Here is a 21,801-nt window from a genome sequence, read left to right as displayed (position 1 = left end):
CTATTCCTCTAGTCTTGCAGTTACCCATCCTAGTCTGGCTCTAGACATAAGTAAGTATCAGGATTTCTTAAGGCAGCCACCTGCCTGGAAATAACAATGGTCCTGCCTCCTGTGTCTAATTTATTCAGTACATGTGTGATCAGCAAGTACTCCTGGATCTCAAGATAAGGACAATGGCATTGCAGCAGAAGTGTTTCAGGGGAGCAAGGGGAATCCTATCTGTCTCAATCACCCAGCAAAATGGGGACACTCTGCCAGAAATGTCTGGTTCATGCTTGTCCAGCATTACCTTTTGCCACTAGAACAGAATGAAGCTTCACAGGAGCAGATCTTGACCTCACAGAGAAATTAGACTGGCTATGGACAAGTATATTAAGGAGGAGGGCTAGAAGATCTTGACCTATAGCTTCCCACAATTAGTTAAAATACTACTAATTTTCTAGGGCTCATCCTTCCCTAGCAGTCAGCTGATCTCCTGCCAGTCCACCACCCCATTATTCCCCAAGATCCCACTGATCTCTCCTAGTCCTGTCTACTCCCTTAGAATACATTCCAGCAAATAACAACATTGAGGTTTTTCTGCTGCTGATGCAAACTACTTTGTTCTTCATCATTTGATAATAAAATTTAATCTAATCAAGTTCTGAGTCCACTAAAGCAATAAAGAGTCAATACCATGATAGATTATGTTGTGTTAATTAATAAGAACTAATTTTGCATCTATGTAGAATATTCATTTTGCTTCTTGATAGGAGGAATTTTCTTTTGAATGTCTCTAGTTAGCTATTTTCATTGCACCTGTTCTTATAACTGTTTTATGTTGTTTTGTTTTTTTTTTAAGCAACTATTTAATACACATCATTCATATTTTTAAAGGCAAGAGATTGGATGAGGCATTCAGTCTCAGAAGCAAATAGTGGCATTCAACATACAAGAAATACTGCCTTCCTGGAAGTGAAAACATGAGACAAAGATAATTGAAGTTTTAGATGTTCCCCACTATAAACATTAAATAAGCTCCGTCCACATCTGATTACAACAATCATCATTCCATTTGTCTACAATATACTGAATATTTGGACATAATGATCCAAATAGAATTATTCAAATGTATCATAAAAGCACTTTGGTCATTTGTATGAACAGTCTAAGAAATCAGTTCTTTCCTTTCTTAGAATTCTAAGGAATTCCAAGGAATTATAACACCATTACAGATAAAAATAATCAATATTTAAAAAGTCTAAATATTTGACATGTACTTAGTACTGGAGTGTACTTTTAAATACTAAACCCCACATAAGTTTACAACATTATTAACTCTCTGTAAATGAAAACAAAACCAGTCTGTTTTTTCTTTTCCCCAGTTGTCTCCCATAGTTCAGATATGTTGTTATTTCACCCCTCAGCTATGTCAGGTAAGATATCCCTTAACTGTATGTTCTGCCATATGACTTTTTTTTTGTGTGTGTGCTACAGAATGTGAGATAAGACTTCTTTTGATGCGACTGTGAGATAAAGATGCATATGAATGCTTTTTTACAATAAATCATTATTAAATACATCTCTGCTAACTATTTAAATTTCACAGACAAAGATAAATGAGAAGATGTTATAAATTCCCTTTGCAGGGAAAACATAATTCCAGTCTTCATCACATAAGGAATCCAGACTGGCTTCTTGCAAATGAAAATGGCTCTGCTAGTCATTAAAAGCTATTTTTGTCTTCCACAATGGAAACATTCCATGTTTCTCATCATCAGTTATGGTCTCAGAGCAATGTCATTAAAAATATTTAGAAGGAAAAATATGCAATTTGTACCAGTTAACCAACACACTAAAATTGCCAGGGAGTGAAAAAACAACTCCTCTTACATTCTTTGTATCTTCAGCGTTAGGAAAGGAAGAGGAAGAAAGAGATGGGAAAGAAGCTGCAAGTAGAGAAAGCAAGGAAGAACAAAGGAAAAGAGTTAGGAGAAAAATACATGGAAGGAAAGTTGGAGTGGGGAGGAAAAAGAGTGAGAGAGCAAGAACACGTGAGACAACAGTAAGTACTGATTGACCAGGAAAGAGGAAAAACTAGGAGAACCAATCCTTGCTATAATATATTATTCATGACATCATAGCAAAAAAAAAAAAAAAAAAAAAAAAAAAAAGCCAAAACAACAACAACAAAAAAACAAACCAAAGGTAAAGACTGCTTCTCCAAATGCAAATTATTTGGACTGAATACCTAACTTTATTCCTTTAAGTACTCTTGTAATCGCTCTCAAAAACTGCTGGCTGCTAATACAAAAGCTCTAATGTAGACCCCACTATCCGCTCTACTGCCAAAATTCCTTTTCTAACCTCCTCTGTTCTGCAGAAAGACAACTTTGTGGCACTGTAGTCTGCAAATAGTTTGTGGAGGACACAAAGATGTCCTGTATTTTTAACTCTGGAATACATTTACATGCTGGCCAGTTATTCCCCCCCCCCCCCCCCCCCGCCAAATAATGTTTCCCTTTTATTCAGCCTTTTTGAAGACTGAAACCTTTTACAATCCAACAGTAGGGCACTACACTGAATAACAGACACCTGTGATCTTTTTAACAGTACACTTGGTGAGCATTTCTTAGATGAACATTTCCTTAATAAAGGGTTTATACATAAAGTAGGTTTCAATTCTGTAAACACAAGAGTAGTAATTTATTTATATATGTATACATATATACTGCATTCAGTATTTACTGGCATAAAATACTGAATTTCATACAGAGAAATAATCCAAATGGCATATGGATTTGCAAGTTGCTACTAGAATATGAAAGTAAAGCAATGATATTTATACCATAAATTCATATGCCATGAATTCTTGTTTATACCTTAAGTGCAGAAAGGTTTTTTCACAGTAAGAGCTTTTGAAGGATTACTGTCATAACAGCTACAATAAAAAATGCAGTCATATCATATTATCTCTTTGAACTTTATGAAATACATCACTAATGGCTGTCTGAAGTCTTCACAACCACCTAAATTAATGTTAGCATTGCTGGAGTTTCCATTTTCTTGTGAGGAAAATATACATAATCTCTATTGTGAAGAAGAGTGAAATCCAGCTTCAAAGGAAAAAAAAAATCCCATGAGGACTACATAAAAACCTATTGTAGATCAATCTAATAAAAATCAATACAAATACTATAATTTACAAGAAAACATATAATAAGTAGGAACTTGAGTGTTACAATGCAATGGAGAACAAGTTAACTTGTTTAATTGTAAACTACATTTGCATTACCTTAAATTATACTGTCCTGTTAATTCAGGATTATATTATCCTTTCACAAGCCTTTGTGGAAGGAAGCAACCATTGTGACTGTAGGACATGAGAGATTATATGAAGGAAGAAATAAAGTTACACTAAACTACCTGATCTATATTAGATCAGATCATTACTTATGGTAGTCATTTCTTGAAGTATGATTACGGGCACATAGCTTTAAGTAGCAAAACATGTCTGCTTTTTTTTTTTCAATGAACCCCAAGGTCATAAAATAAGGGAGGAGGCTACTCTTTCCTTAAGCAACCCTAAGTTATACAAATCATGTAGTTCCTCTCTCTCCTAGTTCTTTCCGAATTTCTTTTTCCTTGCAGTTATTTCCATCAAGTCTACTGGGGGAAGAGTGACAGCAATTATCCATTTTGGCCCCAATCCACATAAGCACTTAACTTGATGCCTCTTGTATTTGTGCCCTGTCGGAAACAACGGACTAAGCATTATTCCAAACAAACTCTCCTGAGGAATGTGATATAATAAATTTTTCAGAGAACTCCTAATATCCACTCTTCAACAGAAGTGACCTCCACATAACATTTCACAGTGCTCACCTGTTATATAAAATAGCCTAACAAATACAGCACATGCCCAGAAAGTGACACTCTTGAGATCAGTTCCCTCTCTTGTCCAAGTATGTTGAAGCTTTCCTCCACAATCTGCCGTATCAGTCAGGAGGCCATTTTTTGGATGAAGACACTCCATGTCTCCTGCTGAAGCTGTTACAAGGATTCAATAATCCAGAAGTATTGTGCAAAAGTTAATACCCTTTAATAATCAAGTAGTTAGGGCACTCATACAAGAACAAGAAAGTGCTCTGCACTAGATACTATTCTAGGGATTGTTTGTATATTTTTACACTGAACAATAAAATACATATTCCTATAATGCACATTACATAAATAGTAAAAATTCTCCTGGATATCTAGAGATCATTTGTACTTCTTAAGAGAAAGCTGCAGAAGTACAACATTCTGAGAATAGCATAATTAAGTGTAGTTTTTATCCTTTTAGTGCAAACTATAGACATATACACATGGCCCTACTCATCTCCCAACCAGACACATACATTTCGTGTTTTGTAGTACTGAAAGCTCACAAATTATCCTGCGGCACCAAGTGATGGCTCACTGTGGAAGTTGTCTAGATGAGAAAGAAAGACTTACATATTTCCCCTCCACCCCGCAAACAAGGAGAAATAATTTAGTCCACTGTATGATTCATTAACTCTTTAGTTAACACATTGTTTCCTTTTAATGAAGTGGCTTGGGCAGTTTTTTCAAGCCTCTGAGCAATTATGATACAAGTGTGACTAGCATGGCTCAATCATTCTAAGCCTAGTACATCTGACACAAGATATCTTTCACAATAACACAGCTCCTCTTTGATCTGCAATATTTTTGGGAGGTGCTCAGCTCAGTCATGAATTTTGGTACAAAATAAGACAAGAAAAACATACTTTTAAATTAAAATGTGGACTCCAGGGTTACTGATGGGTCATGTCAAAACTCTGAAGGATGTATTTTTAAGGGGCTTAGAACGATGTTTTTTCAAGAATAAAAGTTTGAAAGTTAGATAACCACGAAACATATAACCTGTTAAAATTATTTGTTCAATGGTAGTACTGAACAGTGAATTTCGCATCTAGAAGCAGGAGGAAAAGAAACAATACTACATAATAAACCAGCTGACAACAGATTAGAAACCTTTTGTACATATCATTCAAGAAAAGGTATGTCACTTTATAGTGGAAGAAATAACTCTCAAGCCTGAAGACCACACCAATGCATTTTCCATGTAACTATTTATAGAAGTTTCCATAAAAACCTGGAAGCTTCAAACCTACCAAGAGCTGAACAATACTTCTTGGGTTTGAAATTATATAATAACATTCCTATTAAAAATATTTTCTCTAGGAATGAGTTTCTTAGGGGTTTATCACGGTTTACATTTAGATTCTGACATAAGCAAAAGCATTATGGGGGAAATAATTTCTAGAAAAATACTGCCTCTTCAATTTTCTTTTTCTTCTAAAGAACAGTTATAGTTAGCTAAACTCAGGGATTTGATTTGTGCTTTTCTTTTATACAAAGCCTTATTCAACTACCATTAAAAACTCTTGCCATTTGATTTTAGCAGGAATTTCATTAATGTCTTACATTAGTACCTAAACTCTCAAATGAAGAATCAGGTACTGCAAATTCAAAGCAACAGCCATTTGGCATTCAAGTGTGGGATCAAGAGAGAATTCAGCGAGAAAGATAAGGGGGCACAAAGGAAAAAACAATATGTGGCAGCCAAAACACACCACCCTTTTGCAACATGAGTAACAAACTAGCTGGTGAAGGCCAGACAGTTTGTTCCAGCTGCACAGCAGAGGAGGGAGAGATATGGAGGTATCATGGTCCGCCCCTGGCCACAGAGGGTTGCATCCCGAAAAATAATTGCCGCTCACAGACTAACTGGTGACGTATAGTACCCCTAGCCTTATTAACCCTGCTTACCATATTAAAAATCATGCCCTTTGCTGCATAATGATATGTAAATAAGGGGGGCATACCCCCAACAACCGCGCAAATGGCAATCTGGCCAATGAAGTACGTCTGCCGCACTTCCACATCCCACCTTCAGCAACTATAAAACAGAGGATAGCTCACTAAAGTTTTTGGAAGGGAAGAAAATTGAACCCCCGACCTGTTCACTGGAGATTGCTGACGAGCGAGCCTCCTTCTCCCCTCCCCCAAACAGGGACGCCTCTTTGGTAAGACTTGCACCTCCGATAAACGTCGGACGTTACCCGGGAAAATATATTGTTATTGAAAGCGCTTAATTGTTAGTTTGAGCTCATAGAAAGAAAATTTGTAGCAGCAAGTGCATTTATCAACGGCAATTCCAAACCTGTTGTATCTGTCACTTTAATAAAATCTTATTCTTTTTACTTTGCAAAACTGACTCAGGGAAAGTCCTCAAACGGGGGCTCTGGCAGGCAAACGTAAATTATAAAGATAAGGAAGGGCCTTCCGTCCCTCCCTTTCATGCGACATCAAGAAAAAGTTCTAGCTGATGTCCAATAAATGACTTCCTTTCGTGAGGAATATGGTGACTTTTATATTATCTTCCCTCACTGAAAATAATATAACAGCCTTTTCTAGATGATATTTTGTCCTCTCCCACTTCTTGTGCTGACTTGGGCAGTTTAACTGGTTTAAACTTGGTATTCTATGTTAGTAAGCATTTTTGACCCTGCATAAAATGTGAATATTCATAGATGAGTGATACAGATCTTGTCTCTGTCAAAAGCTGATATTACAGTAATTCAGGACATTACCTATCTGGATACTGAAAATGATTTTGTTGCATTTTATATGATTACTGGAAAGTAACAGGCTAATATTTTGATTACTTGTTCCATAATGTCTGCATCTGTTGGAGTTTTAAGTAAATTTCTTTCCAAGGCTGCTTTATTTGCAGTTCTCTCCTTAACAAATTCAGCACGAGTTAGACATAAAAAATACATTAGAAAATTTTGTTTAAATATTTAGTAAGAGACCTCACTATTCTGGATACAATCATGTCCCTTTCTCAAATCTGTGTTAGTTTTCCTCTGCCCTCATCTCCCTTCCTTCCTCACCCATTCGTAATAGCAAATCCCTCCCATCTTTAAATCTCTTGCAGATTTTTCTCTCTCTTGTCCCTGCTAGTTCTAGTTCTAGACTTCCTCTCATTTATACCGTATATTTCCACTATGAAAGAAAGCCTAGTGAACATCACTGCCACTAGGACTGTCACATATAAGAATATATAAACAGTAGAATCCAATTCCTGCACAATAACAGTATACACAGTTTAGACGAAATGGAAGGGTGAAACAAGATAAGAAAGAGACAGACTAAGTAGCACAAAAGGTTAGATGCAACATGTAACATCGGGGGACTGGAGCATCTCCCCTATGAGGAAAGGCTGAGAGAGCTGGGCCTGTTTAGCCTAGAGAAGAGAAAATTGAGAGGGGATCTCATCAATGTGTACAAATATCTAAAGGGGGGGTGTCAAGAGGATGGAGCCAGACTCTTTTCAGTGGTGCCCAGCGACAGGACGCAAGGCAACGGGCACAAACTGAAACACAGACAATTCCATCTGAACATGAGGAAAAACTTCTTCACTGTGAGGGTGACAGAGCACTGGAACAGGTTGCCCAGAGAGGTTGTGGAGTCTCCTTCTCTGGAGATATTCAAAACGCGCCTGGACGCGATCCTGTGCAACGTGCTCTAGGTGACGCTGCTTGAGCAGGGGGGTTGGACTAGATGATCTCCAGAGGTCCCTTCCAACCTCAGCGATTCTGTGATTCTATATGTAGGGCCAGGGAATTTTGCAGTATTAATGGAAGAAAGTTATCAGCTCCTTAGCAGAAATCACTGTCACCATCAGCCCAGAAACGATAGCTTGATGACTTTTTCCTTCCTTGCTCATTTCATGATCACCTGTGCATTTCACGACTTCCGTGATTCAATTTAAAATACCAAAACTTTTACAAATCCTTCCATCTCACTGTTTAATATGCAAAAGTTAATTGTCTTTATGATTCATAAGTCTCACTAAAAACTGATAGTTGCGTAGAAGAGACAGATCCTAAAATACCTCAGAAAAACACGTATTGTGAGCTCATGTATTACTAGATGCTAGAGAATCCACATTTGAAAGAGAGCTCTAGCAATAGAAAATACCTTCAGCCTGAGTTTCAACTTTTAGGTACTAAAAGCCAGAAATCTATTCAGAAGCCATTTTTCAGCTCTGTTACTCATGTAATAACCTTGCCCTTTTTGGAAATGGCTTGTTCTTCCCAGGTTAACTTAATTTCAATGGAAAACTTTGTGTCAAATGAAGTACTGGATGCATCTGTGATATTACATCCACAATAATGAATTGTTCTGTAGTTCAAAAATGCGTTCAAAACATGTTTAAGGAAACTGGCACAGTAAGTTAAACAATACAAAGGATTTTTAAAGGGACAATTAGGATTTCTTAGGTAGTGAGAGAATTTAAGCATGGGCTGATAGCCTTGATCTAGATTGCATGGGGAATAGGCAAGGGGAAAAGGATGCAGTAGAACAACTGCCACAGTCAATATCAGGGAAGAGTCAAAACTCATCTTGTTCCCATCCCATGTAAACTGATCCTATTAAATATTTAAGTAGGCAAACGATTAGAGCACCTAATGTAGTGTGCAAATTAACTCCTAAGGTTTTATTCAGATATGCAGTTTCTTTAGTTATCAGTTTACATATCTCAGAAGCGCCTATTCTCTTAGTGTCAGTATGATTTACACACATGTACCTAATTGCACTGCAAGTATAACCCACAAGGTTAAATAAGATTGCTTCCTCTAACAGTCTTCAATATTTAAGCCAAGAATTCACTCCTTTTAAGATTATAGGCAATTGTAATTCTGGAAGATCTGTAAATATATTAAGAGAGCCTCAGGAACAAACAGTTCCACATCCTTTCCTTTACTCCCACCTCTATTCTAATGACCATCAGGCCATAGACAGACAAAATACAATTCTTTCTTGAGAGCTCTGCTAAAGAACAAGCAGTAGCTATAATAAATGATGAAAACAGTGAAATCATAGGCAGTCTTCCAGTTAGAGAAGGAAAAAAAAGACAACATTTATAAGAACAGAGTTCATTATGTACCATAAGCTAATCAGAGAGAGAGAGGGGGGAAAGGAAAAAAAAAAAACTTCATAAAATAATAGCTCCTTATCATCAAGGGTGTATTTGGAAGCAAGAGGGGACAAATCTACTTCCAGAGAAAGTGCAAATGATTTAAATACGCCTAATAAACAAACAAAATAAGCCAATTCTAAATTAGGGCTAAGTATCCACACCAAAACAAACAATCAAGGCAAAGCTTCCTCAAAGAGTTGCTCAGATGAGAAATTACCATTGATCTATTACCCTCAAGGAGTCATGATAGTTAATACTAGCCCAAGATACTGCTTTTACAGGCTTTGGCTCAAGCCTTGAATCATTCAGAGACCTTAATTTAGCTGTAAAGCTACTCTTTAAGAAACGAATGTGATTCTGATTCAAAATAGAATATGAGAGACATATATGGGACAACTTTATGGGGGTTTATATATTTCTGTAATAAAAGTTCACCTTACTTATAAGATCTGAGTTAGAGCTCTCTTCAGATATCAGGAAAGGATACAGTAAGTTCCATATAGAGTCAGTATTGCAGCTACTTACATGGATAAAGTGTTCATGGAATGGGGTGGGCAAAATGGGAATTTTCCTTTTACGTTGTCAAATCATGAACACTCATTTTAGCCTGTGAGTAGCTTTACAAACATGAGTTGCCTACATAATAATGTAGGTATCTATTTGCTGGTAGGGTTTCTTCAGTTATCTATGAGTAATTTTGACTTAACTACTCAAATGACTGTGCTTCTACATGTGTCTGTGTGAAAGCTGACAGGATGAGAACATGTATTTTTAGAATGTGAATTAAGTCTAAGATGTGATGTAGATGTTGAATGAAAACAATAATTATGACAGCAATTAAAGTATAAAACCTGAGTCAGCATCTTGTTTCTGTTCCTGACTCTCTCCCTGACTTGCTTTAGAATTTTGGGCAAGTAACTTGGTCCCTGATTCTGCAAATACTTTTACTTATGCTAAGTACAAAGAACTGTATATGGGATAACATAGCTATATTGTGTTAGATTAAAAAGATCAGAGTGTTAAGCTGCTTCTGTGACCACGTGCATTGCTATTATCAACAGAATTATAGCAGGTGGCATTATAATAATGTGAGTTTAAGACAGCACTACTGTATCAGTACTCCCCAGCAAAAAGCACCAGTGCACAACAGAACGAGAACAGAAGGGATAGCAGAAAAATGGGCACTTCTACAGGAATCTCAACTGTTTTACCTCTACTGTGTTCTCAGACTCAACCTTTGTCTCTAAGCTGTAAATACTTAAATAACTTCCTTTTTCTACTTATGCAGCAGAATAGTGCCTGAACATCAGCTACGGCTTCCAGATATCACAGTGACAAGACATAGCAGAGCAGGGATGGCAAAGGCCAAAAGCGAATGAAAGAGGCTTTAGCCCTTTGGGTTCCACAGCCCAACAAGGCAGACACGGACCATGAGACATAAACTCTGCCCTGTGACGGTTAAAGTAACCCTCTTCACTCCCTCTCCATTCACAACACGAGCTGCTTTCATCACTCACTGAACATCCTCAAAGCAACAGGTGAGCACAAAAATGAAGGCCAAACCGTATGAGAACAGGGCAGTAAGTGGAAACACTGAAGAAAGACGTCCTATCCGAGCCTCTAGCAGATAGGGGTGGGATCAAGAGGCGAGCCCTCCCAGCCGCCCGCCCAGCTTCCCGGATTCCCGCGGGGTGATGGGGGAGGCACTCAGGAGCGGGCAGGCCCAGCCGGGTTAACGGCCGAGGGGCTGCTCGCCGCGAGGTGCGAGCCCCCGCCGCAGCCCCCGGCGGTGCTTCCCGACCCCCAGGGCGGGAGCTCCCAAGGCAGAGGCTCCCCGCCCACCCCCTCCCTCGCCTCCAAACGCCACGGGGAGGCAAAGTGTTACTCAGAGCTCAGGCTGAGGATGAGTTAACCCTGGCCGATGGTGCTCCCTGCTCCTTCTCCCCGCCTCCCCCCTCCACCGCCTGCCCTGCCAAGGCGCCAGCCACATTCCCCACATCCCCCCGCCGCGGCGCGGCTTGGAGACGCTGGGGTAAGGGCGCCCGCCCGCCCGGCGCCGCCCCCGCCTGCAGCCCCTCCCCCCGCATTCCGCCGCTCCCTCGCCCTCGCGCCACCTCCCCCACCTGCGAGTACCCCCGTAACGTAAAGACACTGCAACGGCTCCGCCCCGGCGTAACGGCCGCGGCGCGAGGCGGCAGCCCGCCCGCTCATTGGCCCCTTGGCCCGCCCGTCAACCGCCGCTCCCGAAGGGGCGGGGGAGGAAGGAGTGAGGGGGCGGTGTGGGGCCGCGTCGTGCGGCGCTGTCAGAGGGAGCGGGTGGAGGAAGCGGCAGCGGCGAGCGCGGGGGAAGAGGCGGGTGGTTGGGCTGGGATGTGAGTGAGAGCGGCATCTCTTCCTCGTGTGCTTGCTCTCTCTCCCTCCCCGTTTTTTTCCCGGGCTTTCCCCCCCCTTTGCTATAGAAATATACATAAATATACGCCTACGCTGTTCCTCCCCCCCGCGGAAGCCAAATATTTAATACCCCAGAGTGTCCGCGCTCGAGCGGCAGGGCAGAGCCCCGCGGCCAGGGGCTTCCTCAGTGACCTCGCTCCGTCTCGCCCGCAGCCTGCCGGCGCAGCACCATGGATCACCAGCCGAAGTTTTTCGAGAACCTCTCGGGCACCGGCAAAGCCATCGGCGTGCTGACCAGCGGCGGCGATGCCCAAGGTAGCCGCGCACGCCGTGCGGAGCGGGGAGGGGGGAGGACAGGCAGAAGATGGAGAGGCGAGGGGAAGCTGCGGACACGGTGGGGAGTGGGGGCAATTGACGGGGAGGGGGAGGGTGGGGAGCTCCTCGAGGGGAGAGTGCGAAGGGCCTTCCAGGCTGGCAGGGTGCCCATGCGGGAGGCATGCGCCGGTGCGGGAGGCAGGGGAAGGAGCCGGCGGGTGTAGCAGCGCCTGCGAGGAGAAAGCATGGGCTGCCCTGCGGTGTCTGCGGGAAGCCGCTCCGGCAGGGGTACAGAGAGGGGGTGGAGAGAAAGGGGTCTCGGAGTGGGACGCAGAGGAGGCTGGATGGGATGCCGTGCTCCTCGGGTGCCTGCTGCCGTGCTGGTCTTCGGGCTGAGCTCTCTTGCGAGCACTTAAACTCATTTTTGCGCGGCCTGAGCTGAAAACATACCCTCATCCTTCCTCTTCTCTTCCTCTCTCATCGCATTTTCAAACGTCTGATCTTCTCTGAGCCTGCCTTCGGCAGGGAAGAAGATAGAAACGCTCCACTAACTTTTATCACCAAAACGTCCTCACCTCTCAGGGAATGGTGGGGAGAGGGGAGTGAGGAGGGAGAGCGGTTGGCTGATGCGCGCGGGGGAGGAGGTCGTGCTGCATTGCACGAGGGGTGGGAGGCTGTCTTCGCTGCTGGGGCTCCGCCAGTCCTCGTCTCATCTGCTTTTCACTTCATTTTGGCACCAGAAACACTTTTATGTTCCTACACATGATTTAGAAAGCTCACATGGTAGTTTACTCTCAGCCCGGTAGGAGGATGTTGGAAACGTGTTTCACCTCCTTAAATCGCTACGTGTAGAGGGAGTCCTAGCCACAGGAACAGGAGGAACAAAAGACCTATAGACATAAAGAGGGAACAGAAAGAAGAGAGGCTTGGTCACGGTATACTTCAGTCATTAAAAGCATGTTTTCTCACATGTTCTTTTCCCCTTTTGTATCAGAAAACCGCTTGTTTATTAATAGTTTGAAGTTTAACAGTTAAAATTTTAAATGTGCAGTGCTTTATGGTATTTGAGAGGATTCTCTATCCACTTCTGCCAGGAGAGTTGTTTCGCTAATGTGCAAAGCTATGATGATTGTTTTTAGCTTCTTTTAAATTACTTCCCCCCCCCCCCCTCCCCGGAGAGTGCTTCGAAAGTACTTTCACCTAAAGTAAATAAAAGTAATATTTTCATTTGTGGAGTGAAGAGGATAGAGATGAAAAATGTATCTCTTCCTTTTTATGTGGATTCAGTAGTATAATGACCAGTTTTCCCTGCTTTCTGTATTAGAATGTGCAGGCACTAACCTGCTTTTTCAGTGGAGGTGTTTCGTCTGATTTTCCAACGTGTATGTAGGAAAAGGGAGCAAGTTTCTCCTCCACTCACGTTCCCTGCGCGTACATGAGATACTAGTTTGCATGGACCAGTGTCTCCGCGCTCCCTCCCCTCCTCTAGTGTGTACGTGATCCGCTGCGAGTCGCTGCGGATCCCGCCTCTTTGCGTCATCTGGGCTGGAAGAAGCATCCTCCTCTCTCCCTCCTTCCCTCCCTCCCTCTCCACGCAGGAGTAACGGGGTGCCCCCTCGTTTTACCTGGGATTGTCTGAAGCCCTTTCTACTCAGGGGTGGAAGGAATTTGGCACCCATCAGTGAGAAAAATGTTGCTATTCCAGAGAAAAAGAAATCTGATTGCTTTAGTTTGGTTTCTCTTTCACTGTCATTTTGGTTACATTTTAGCAAGTTTTTATCCACAGTTTGTTCTTCAGACTCATCACTTCCAGGGACTGTGAATCAAGGCATCTCTGTTTTAATGGTCTAGTCTCCAAATCGCCATTTTAATTTCAAAGTATGACAGGGCATCGCCCCAAGCAGCAGTAGCGTGTTCAGGGAGAGGCTGAGCTTCCGCATGGCTGGCGATTATGTAGTGTCAGAGCAGCAGATTTATCTCTTCTTATAAAGTATTAATCTGCACTTGCCACTATGTGAATTAAGGCATTTAAAGGACTTCCAGGATCCAAGGCTTGATTGTCCGACTGCAGTTGTAGTGTATTTGTACACTACAAAATTGTAGTGGAGGGGGTAAAAAGTTAGAGTTTATTAAAGTTGCTGTCTGAGCAGTGAGGCTGTCGCAAAGACTAAACAAAGTGAACTGGATGTCTTCCAAGCATTTTGTAGGCAGCATTGTTTTCCTAACTTAGAAAAAAAAGAAAAAATGCAGTTTTAGAACTTGAAGATCTTTTTGACTGAATGGCAACACAGCTGAGGTTTGTAATCCTATCTTGAGAACAGTACAGAAGTATAAAATACACAACCTCTACTCTGTTTGAACACTGAGGATTGCAACAAGGGACAAAATGAGTCATGCCCTCTCAAGGTCATTTGCCCTATATAGGGCAGATGTCTGAGAGAAGTGATGAACTGTAAGCAGAAGGAAACGCACAATTATTACTGCCGAACTGTTTGAAAATATATATTCAAGAAAACTGTAGGTCAGGCAAAGCTCTACGAATGCTGTTTAGTTAGTATTCTTTATTAGCTTTAAGAATTTCAATCACCTGTTTGCTCCAACTTATATTTGTTAGATAGAAATCTTTAGAATATCTGTAATACAAACCAAACTCAGCAGGAAACTGTATGGGACAGCCTATTGCAATAAACATCTTCATATCAGTAGATGCCTTGTTTTAGATAGGTGGACTGTAAAATCTTAGTCCAAAATGAAGCATGCTGGTTATTATTTTGAAATAAAAGTTACTACTGTTGCTACTTTTGTACATTTTAATAATTTAGAAGTAGCATTATGTAAAATACACAAGCCTCTATTTATAGTAGATGTTAAGGTTTAAAATTACTTCCCCACATTTGAGGTATTTCCTTGAAAGCTTTTTTTTATATAATTATTATTGTCTCTTTTAACAGACTATGAAATATTAAGGTCTATAATGTATTCATGCCATACTAGAATTATTATAATTTAGTTGCCGTATTTTAAATACAGATATATTGTTTCATTTGGTGAAGTTAAAGAATTTTTCGGGGATTTATTTTGCATGGAAGAGATGGGTATTTCGTACATTAAAATATGTACGGTACTAAACTTATCAATCCATCACTTTGCCTAGCCAGCTGTTATTAGGGAACTAAAACAAGTATATTATGTCTTACTCACAACTACCTTGAGAGGCAAAAGAAACTTTGACAATTTATTGTCAAAATTTACAAGGTAGTCTAGATTCTGGATTATTTTTAAATTGTAGTGGTTGCAGCTCAGGAAGGTGGACTAAGAAATGGGTTTTTAAGTCACACTTCTGTCTTTGCTTTCTGTGACTCATTGGCTATGATCTGCTCCAGGTCACGAAGTACATTGGTTGTACTTTACGCTGGTTGCCAGTGGCTGCCACAGGCCATTTTGACAGCCGTAGTTCACTGATGCATTAGTACAGCATCCAAACAGATTGCTTATTCTAGGACCGTGGTAGGTATGGCTCAGCAGCAGGAACAATATCATCTGAAAACTTCCTACAGAAGGCAATCCTGCGCTGTTGAGATATGATGAATTTGTGGCTACTCTGGCTCAGGGTTTTTATATTTGAGTGTGACCACATAATACTGAGATAGTCTCCAAGGTTCGGTGTTGTGGAAGATGGCGTGAGTGAGGGAAACATGGATTACATAGTAATGCTGGTCCTAATTCTGGTGTGAAAACTGGTAGGTTAATTGGGTTTTGGCATCTTAAGATATGTATCCTATCTAAATAAGATGTCCACCTCTTATTCACTGTCACACAAAGGAAGTGTTTATGTCTATTTTAAATGCAGATTTTCACAACAGGAATGAGTCAAACATATACTTATGAAATCTTGATACTTTTTCTGGGCCTATATAGCGCTCTCTCTATTTTTTTTTTCCCTTTTTAATCTCCTATCCTGAAGAGCTCATAAGTATATAAAGGTGAGAGATTTACTTATTTTTCTCAATTTGTATAGAAAAGCAATCAGCAAATGTTGAGCTTTGAAACATTGCTAAACAAAAACAATGGCCTTCTGGACTACACAGTTCTGGAACACCATGACTGTGGAAGTAAAGAGCTGCATATCTCTTAAGTTTGAAGCATTACATGTATCCCAGGAATATTCCAAGACATCCTTAATGTAGTGTAGATGTGCACTATTTGTTCTGCTTTTGTCCTAATCCCTTACATTGGAAAAAGAGATTCTGCCACTGAATAACCCCCCTGCCCCCCCCCCCCCCCCCACACACACACACAGTCCCTTATGTTCTTCCAAGTATAGAGTTTTTATGTTAACACTGATGTAGTTTGAAGATAGTCATATGGATTTTTTGGAACTCTAGCAAAGAGGAAAAAAAAAAGATAACATCAGCTTTTCCGGCAAATATAATTGTGTTTGTGAGTGTGTATATATATATGTATAAAATACATATTAATAAATTAATGTTTATATATATAAAATTAAGGAATGTGGTTAGTAATGGACGAGTATAACTATTTCAATGCACTTAATGTTTTGGAGGATCTGCTTCTGCATTTAGTGAAATTCTATGGTTGAAACTAATTTCTTGATGTTTTTAAATTTTGAAGAAAGAGGTGTGTATGTAGTCTAGATGTTATGCTAATCTTTATGTCTGCACACAGTAGAAAGCTCTGATCTAATACAGTGTTGATATTTAGGAAAATGGCATTTTATATAGTATTTGCCTTCATGTATCCAGAATCAGTATTGAGATTATATGCAATGAAATCTGTCATGTAAATAGAAGTAAATGGAATAAACCCAAACTGTTTTCTTAATTATTTTTACACTTTTTTTTTGGTTTGTTTGTTCGTTTGGTTGGGTTTTTGTATTTGATTGCTGCTTCTCATCTTTTTTTCTGATGACTATAATCTTGGAGGACTCCCCCCCCCCCCCTTTTCATTAAAGATATATCCATTTATGTTATTTATGCTCCTTATCCTGTAATAAAGTCTTTCTGTTTAGCTATGTTAATACATTTTCTTTAGTTTGTGTATTTTGCTGTACAGTCTTTTTGTTTAAGTCTGTATCCTTACTCAGGGCAGCACTTAGACATATGTGTTAAGCCATTAAGCCACTGGGGGGAAAGGAGTGGCTTTTAAAAAACTTAGTTTTCCAAAATACTATTTGTAAACCTGCTGTGAAAATTAGCATTACTTCCAAAGACAACTGAATGGGCAGTATCAAGAAGAAGGAGAGTATATTATCAATTCAAAAATTAATTTCAGGCGTTATATAAAGCCATCTAAGTAGCTGCAAATTACTTAGTCTTCACTGAGTTCAAAAGAGCAAAATAAATCTTAATTTTAACCTTTTCCAAAGCATTTAATGCAAAAGCAAGTGGTAATTGAGAAAGATTTCAAATAATTCTTATGTTTTAAGAATTATTGGTTTTCCCATGGTTTACTTTTAAAGCTGCTCTAGTCCTGTATGTTTATCAGTGCTCTTATGTATTATTCAGGACTAAATCCATGATTGACTGGACACATCTATTTTTTGGTAATAAGCATAGAATTACATTTCAAAGATATTATGGTATTTCACAAGCACCGTTGTAAGAGGCTGCAGTTAATGAAATAGAACAGCATTTTGTTACACAAGTTATGCAGAGACTTCACAAAGTTCTCTGTACTGGTGTATTTGAATGCACTGCAAGCAGTGCAGTGTATTCAGATTTAACTATCCAGTGTGTAAAGGTCTAAAGCCACACTCAGTGTCAATGTTTTAGCTATATTTTTGTAGGTATCAAATTATAACATCCTTCAGTCCTCAGCCCTCCTGAAATGTAAGCCACTTCTTTAGGGCCTTGCCCATAGACATGCAAGTCTTCTTCATATTTAAAGAGGTAAAATATGAATTACCAAATAATATTCAAATCTGTGTAATGCAAACTTACAAAGTTTCAGCGGTGGTATTGAGAAAGTGCTTTCAGTCTAATTCCTGTGTTGTGTACCCCCCCGCTGGGCTTTTGCCCTTTCTTGCAGCAGGTAAATTATGAGTCTCGCAAATTTGTCATATAAGGCACATGGAAAGTAGAAAGTGTTCACTAGAATAGTATGTGAATGTGTTCCTGTGAATATATTCCCATGGAAAGAATGGATAATTTGCCATTTTGAGAAATAAAAGCTTACATCTTACTCAGTTTTAGAAGAAGTAAAAATGTTAAACCCAATCAACATTTGTAGGCTAATCTATAGTTAACAGATATAACAGAGATGGAGAATTTGGAATGAGGACAGAACAATTACACTTCTTTAAAATACACTGATTAAAAGAGATGCATGCTAAAGATAACACTTAAAGCTAGAGTACATGACCATTAAAGCAGAAATCTGAGTAAGAAACTGATGAAAGACAAGCATGTGCCTTCAGTAGGTATGTGAATGTTTATATTTAATGTCTTCCTATTTTATTAAATACTTCTTTTGGCTGACAAAATTGTTCTACTTTAGCTTGTTTGAGTTGCAGCCAATTTCTTGTTATTTTACTCAGATGCTTGTAATACAGAGACTGCTGATGAAAGAGACACCAGAGTCTTTATTGGTGAATGTTTATTAGATATCTAAAATGTCTTAGATTCCTCTCAGTTGCCAAACAAGAGGATGAAGAAGTTGAACTCCAAGAACAGACTGTGAAGGTTCTTAAAGGGCAGTTCTGAGTAATCCTCACCCAGTGGGGGTGAACCTTTTTCCTGCAGAGGGTCAGCTTTCGCATACTCTTCTAGAATTTTGCAGCCAAATGGATAATAAAAAAAAGTTGTTTGTATCGTTGAACAAACAAAAAATCTTTACTGCTGTGCATTATGAGAAGTATGTTGTGAGCTTTCATTGAAGGAATAACTTGTGGTTGTCTTCTCAGTTTGCAGAAAGTGGCAGTGCTGTGACCTGTGTTAATTTTTAGAAAGTTAGAGGTATTTTCTTTGTTGTTCAGTTATTGTGCTTGGTCTCTGCTTTTCAGGGGAATATCACTCCATTGCCTTGAATGTCAGGACTTCTTGGGTGATTTTTTTTTTTTTTTTTTGAAAGCTGTCTTGTTGAGGAGATACCTTTGCTCTATGTAGTAGAAGTTATAATCTGAGATTTAGCAGATTTTCTTTTCAGTATGGTCTCTCAGATTAGATTCTCTGCTCATCCTTGGCATCATCCAGATCATGGTCTACAGCTATAGCCTTAGCTGTCTTGGCTTTTGAGAACCTTTTTATGCTCTGCAGCAAGGCTGACTCTAGGCGAGATACACGCTTGCATAAGTTGCACATAACTTCCAGATTGTTTAACATGATTCTGTCATTTGAATTGTGGGAAATATATTAGTGTAGATGAAGTATCAGCTGAAAATGGTGACAGAAATATTAATATTGTTCTTGGAATTATTTCCTAGCACAGAATTGATGTGAAAACAGTTATTCATGTTTTTTTTTTTTATTTCATCAGTACAGGCATCCGCAATCTTAAGGCTAAGTGACATCTATACAAACAACAGAGCAATTGGTGTAACTTTTGTATTTGTCAGCCTTAATATTTTATTTTTGTGTTCAGTAACCTCAGTGACTTTTTGGTACGTTTCTAAGTAAAAAATCTTTGAGAAAATTTCAGTCTCATTGATATTTGCAGCCTCAGTGATTCCTCTATTCAGACAGGTAAGCTTTTTTAGCTCAGTATTTTTTTCTAGTGATGATAGATATTGTAGGGTTCTTCAGGATAGGTCTTTACCGCTTCCTGTGTTGTGGGCTTTTTTTACCCTGTTTGTCTAGTTACCCTGTTTTTATATCTCCAAATGGGTGAATATGTCACACCTACACTGACAACAGAGCTGATCTACTTTGCAATTTTTATATTACTGAATTCAGATTTAGAGAACAGCTGCCCAGTATTTTAGGCTATCGCATTTCTGGCATCCCTTTTCAACTGATGTGCTCAGGCTATTTCTTACAGTATAAACTTCTTATGTCCTCAGGCTTTTGATACTCTCATACCCGTTTAAACTGTATAGAATTAGTATATGGCTTATTGTGACTTCCTGAATAATGAGTTAGTTTCATCAGTATATCAAAAGGCAGACATTATGATCAAAATTCATTTGAACCATGTAGGGGACCAGTGGAACTTCTATGAATGATTCTGAGAAAAATATATTTTCCTCAGGAGGTCAAAAGTGTTTAATCCATAGGACTTGAGTGGAAGATTTTATGTTACTATAATTTGTCAGGTGTCTGTGAGCAGAGAATTCCAGGGTGAGCTTGTTGTGCAGGAAAGCAAAATGTCATTTAGGCGCTTTTCTTGAGCACATCTGTGAAATAAGAATAAGTAGCATTGCTGGTGTTAACTTGCTACTCCTTTCTTTTTAAGGGGGCAGATGATATCAGAAGCTTTGGCTGTGCTCCCCACTGTATACTGTGTTTGCAACTGTGTTGCTTTGGAGAGCTCAGGAAGAAGGGCTGTTGCAGCATAATCTCTCCATTGAAAAAGCTAAATTTTGACTGCTCTCGTGTTTTGCATTTCAGATTGAAAGCTAATCATTATAACAAAATGAATTTACTTTCTGTTGCTGGGTATGATTTAGTAGCTGTTACTTCTAAAATGCTGTTTATTATAATCAGTGACAATTTAATCACTGAATAATATGCTTATTGGCTTCCCTATAATTACTGTAACAAAACAAATAGGCCTGCACCCTTCATATTCATGGGCTGATTCCACTATTATTAAGCCAATTTCTGTTTTAATAGATGCTGATCATTGTCTTTAGGAATGAGTTAATATTTCCTTTTTTAAGGAGGCTGGGAAAATCTGGGGCTGCGGACTTTCTTGTTGACCACTATTTACAGTATATAAAAGGAAAAATTGGATGACTTGTAACAATGTGATTTGTTTTCTTTTCCCAGGTATGAATGCTGCTGTGCGCGCAGTAGTACGCATGGGAATCTATGTTAAAGCCAAAGTATATTTTGTTTATGAGGTTAGTTTTTGTGTCTTATTCATTCTGTTTTTATCTTTTGACTATATTTGAACCATTTTGCTGTGGAATCCTCATATAAAGTTAATAGTGTAAAACTAAAAAAGTTGTGAATATTATTCCCTCTAATAATATCAACATTTTATTTTATTTATTTATTTTTTTAATGGAAAGTACTTTTCACATACAGTACTTTAAATATATGGAATTCTTCATGTACCTGCAGAAACTTGAAAATATTGAGAAAACGAGAGGTAGCTGTCACCTAGCAGTGAGCTATGCATTTGTTGTACCTGTCTGGCCCCAATTATTGTACTGCATAATTGCCTCTCTAAACATGGTTAAACCCCTAATTCTCAACTCTTTGACTCCCCCCATCCCTGGTCTGTTTTCCCAAGGTAGGATAAATCTGTGCCATTGTCCCAGTTTCACAGATAGCACAGCTTCTTTTTGACCAAGGGAACTGTCAGGATGGTGTCACCTTTCCTGCTTTAAAGATTGAAAGGTTGTAACAAGGAAAAAAAAAAAAAAAAAGAAGAAGAAGCTTCATCAATAGGTGTGTCCAGACATCAGAATTCTGTGGTTGAAGTTTATGATTGCATGTAGATGAAGACTGTTAACTTATGTAACGTAATAATTACTGGACATGAAAATTTAGAAGACAAATTTTATATAGATGTTATAGTATTCTTTTATTGAAAGAATATGTTAGTAGATAGACTTTAACCTGAAAATCACTTTCAGTTAGTATAAAATATGTGGATTGCACAGTGCAGTAAATGCTTTTAGCAAAAAGCATTTACTTCTGTTTACACTAGAATTCTGATATAACTGCTTATAAGTTTTGGGTGGCTACAAATGATAATAACCTTCTGATAAGGGGCAAAACACAGTATGCAATATTCCTAGCAAAATGTGATTTTTAATATTTAATATAAACAAATCGGAGTGCTAGAATTCACAGAAGCACTAGAAAGTACTCTGGTTTGTTTTGCACATGCAAAATACGAAAATACCAACAATTTACTTTTAAAAGATAGCTATT

General features: G+C 39.2%; 1 protein-coding gene across 4 annotated transcripts in view; it reads left to right on the top strand.

The window, feature by feature from the left end:
* The first annotated feature begins 11,348 nt into the window (after nt 1-11,348).
* Nucleotides 11,349-21,801, top strand: part of PFKP (phosphofructokinase, platelet) — a 48,288-nt gene continuing 37,835 nt past the window's right edge. The window contains exons 1-3 of one of the 4 annotated variants that reach the window (XM_067291903.1): nt 11,391-11,406; nt 11,639-11,740; nt 20,686-20,759. In XM_067291903.1, coding sequence (XP_067148004.1) covers nt 11,656-11,740; nt 20,686-20,759 — 159 coding nt within the window. In that variant the 5' untranslated portion in view covers nt 11,391-11,406; nt 11,639-11,655. Of the gene's footprint in view, nt 11,741-20,685; nt 20,760-21,801 lie in introns of all 4 variants that reach the window. The other 3 variants (XR_010883531.1, XM_013949264.2, XM_067291904.1) reach the window with 3 other exon arrangements.

This window comes from Apteryx mantelli, chromosome 2 (genome assembly GCF_036417845.1).
Source record: "Apteryx mantelli isolate bAptMan1 chromosome 2, bAptMan1.hap1, whole genome shotgun sequence".
Taxonomy (NCBI): Eukaryota; Metazoa; Chordata; class Aves; order Apterygiformes; family Apterygidae; genus Apteryx; species Apteryx mantelli.
The sequence above is the reverse complement of the archived record's forward strand: the minus strand, read 5'-3'. Positions and strand labels throughout refer to the sequence as shown.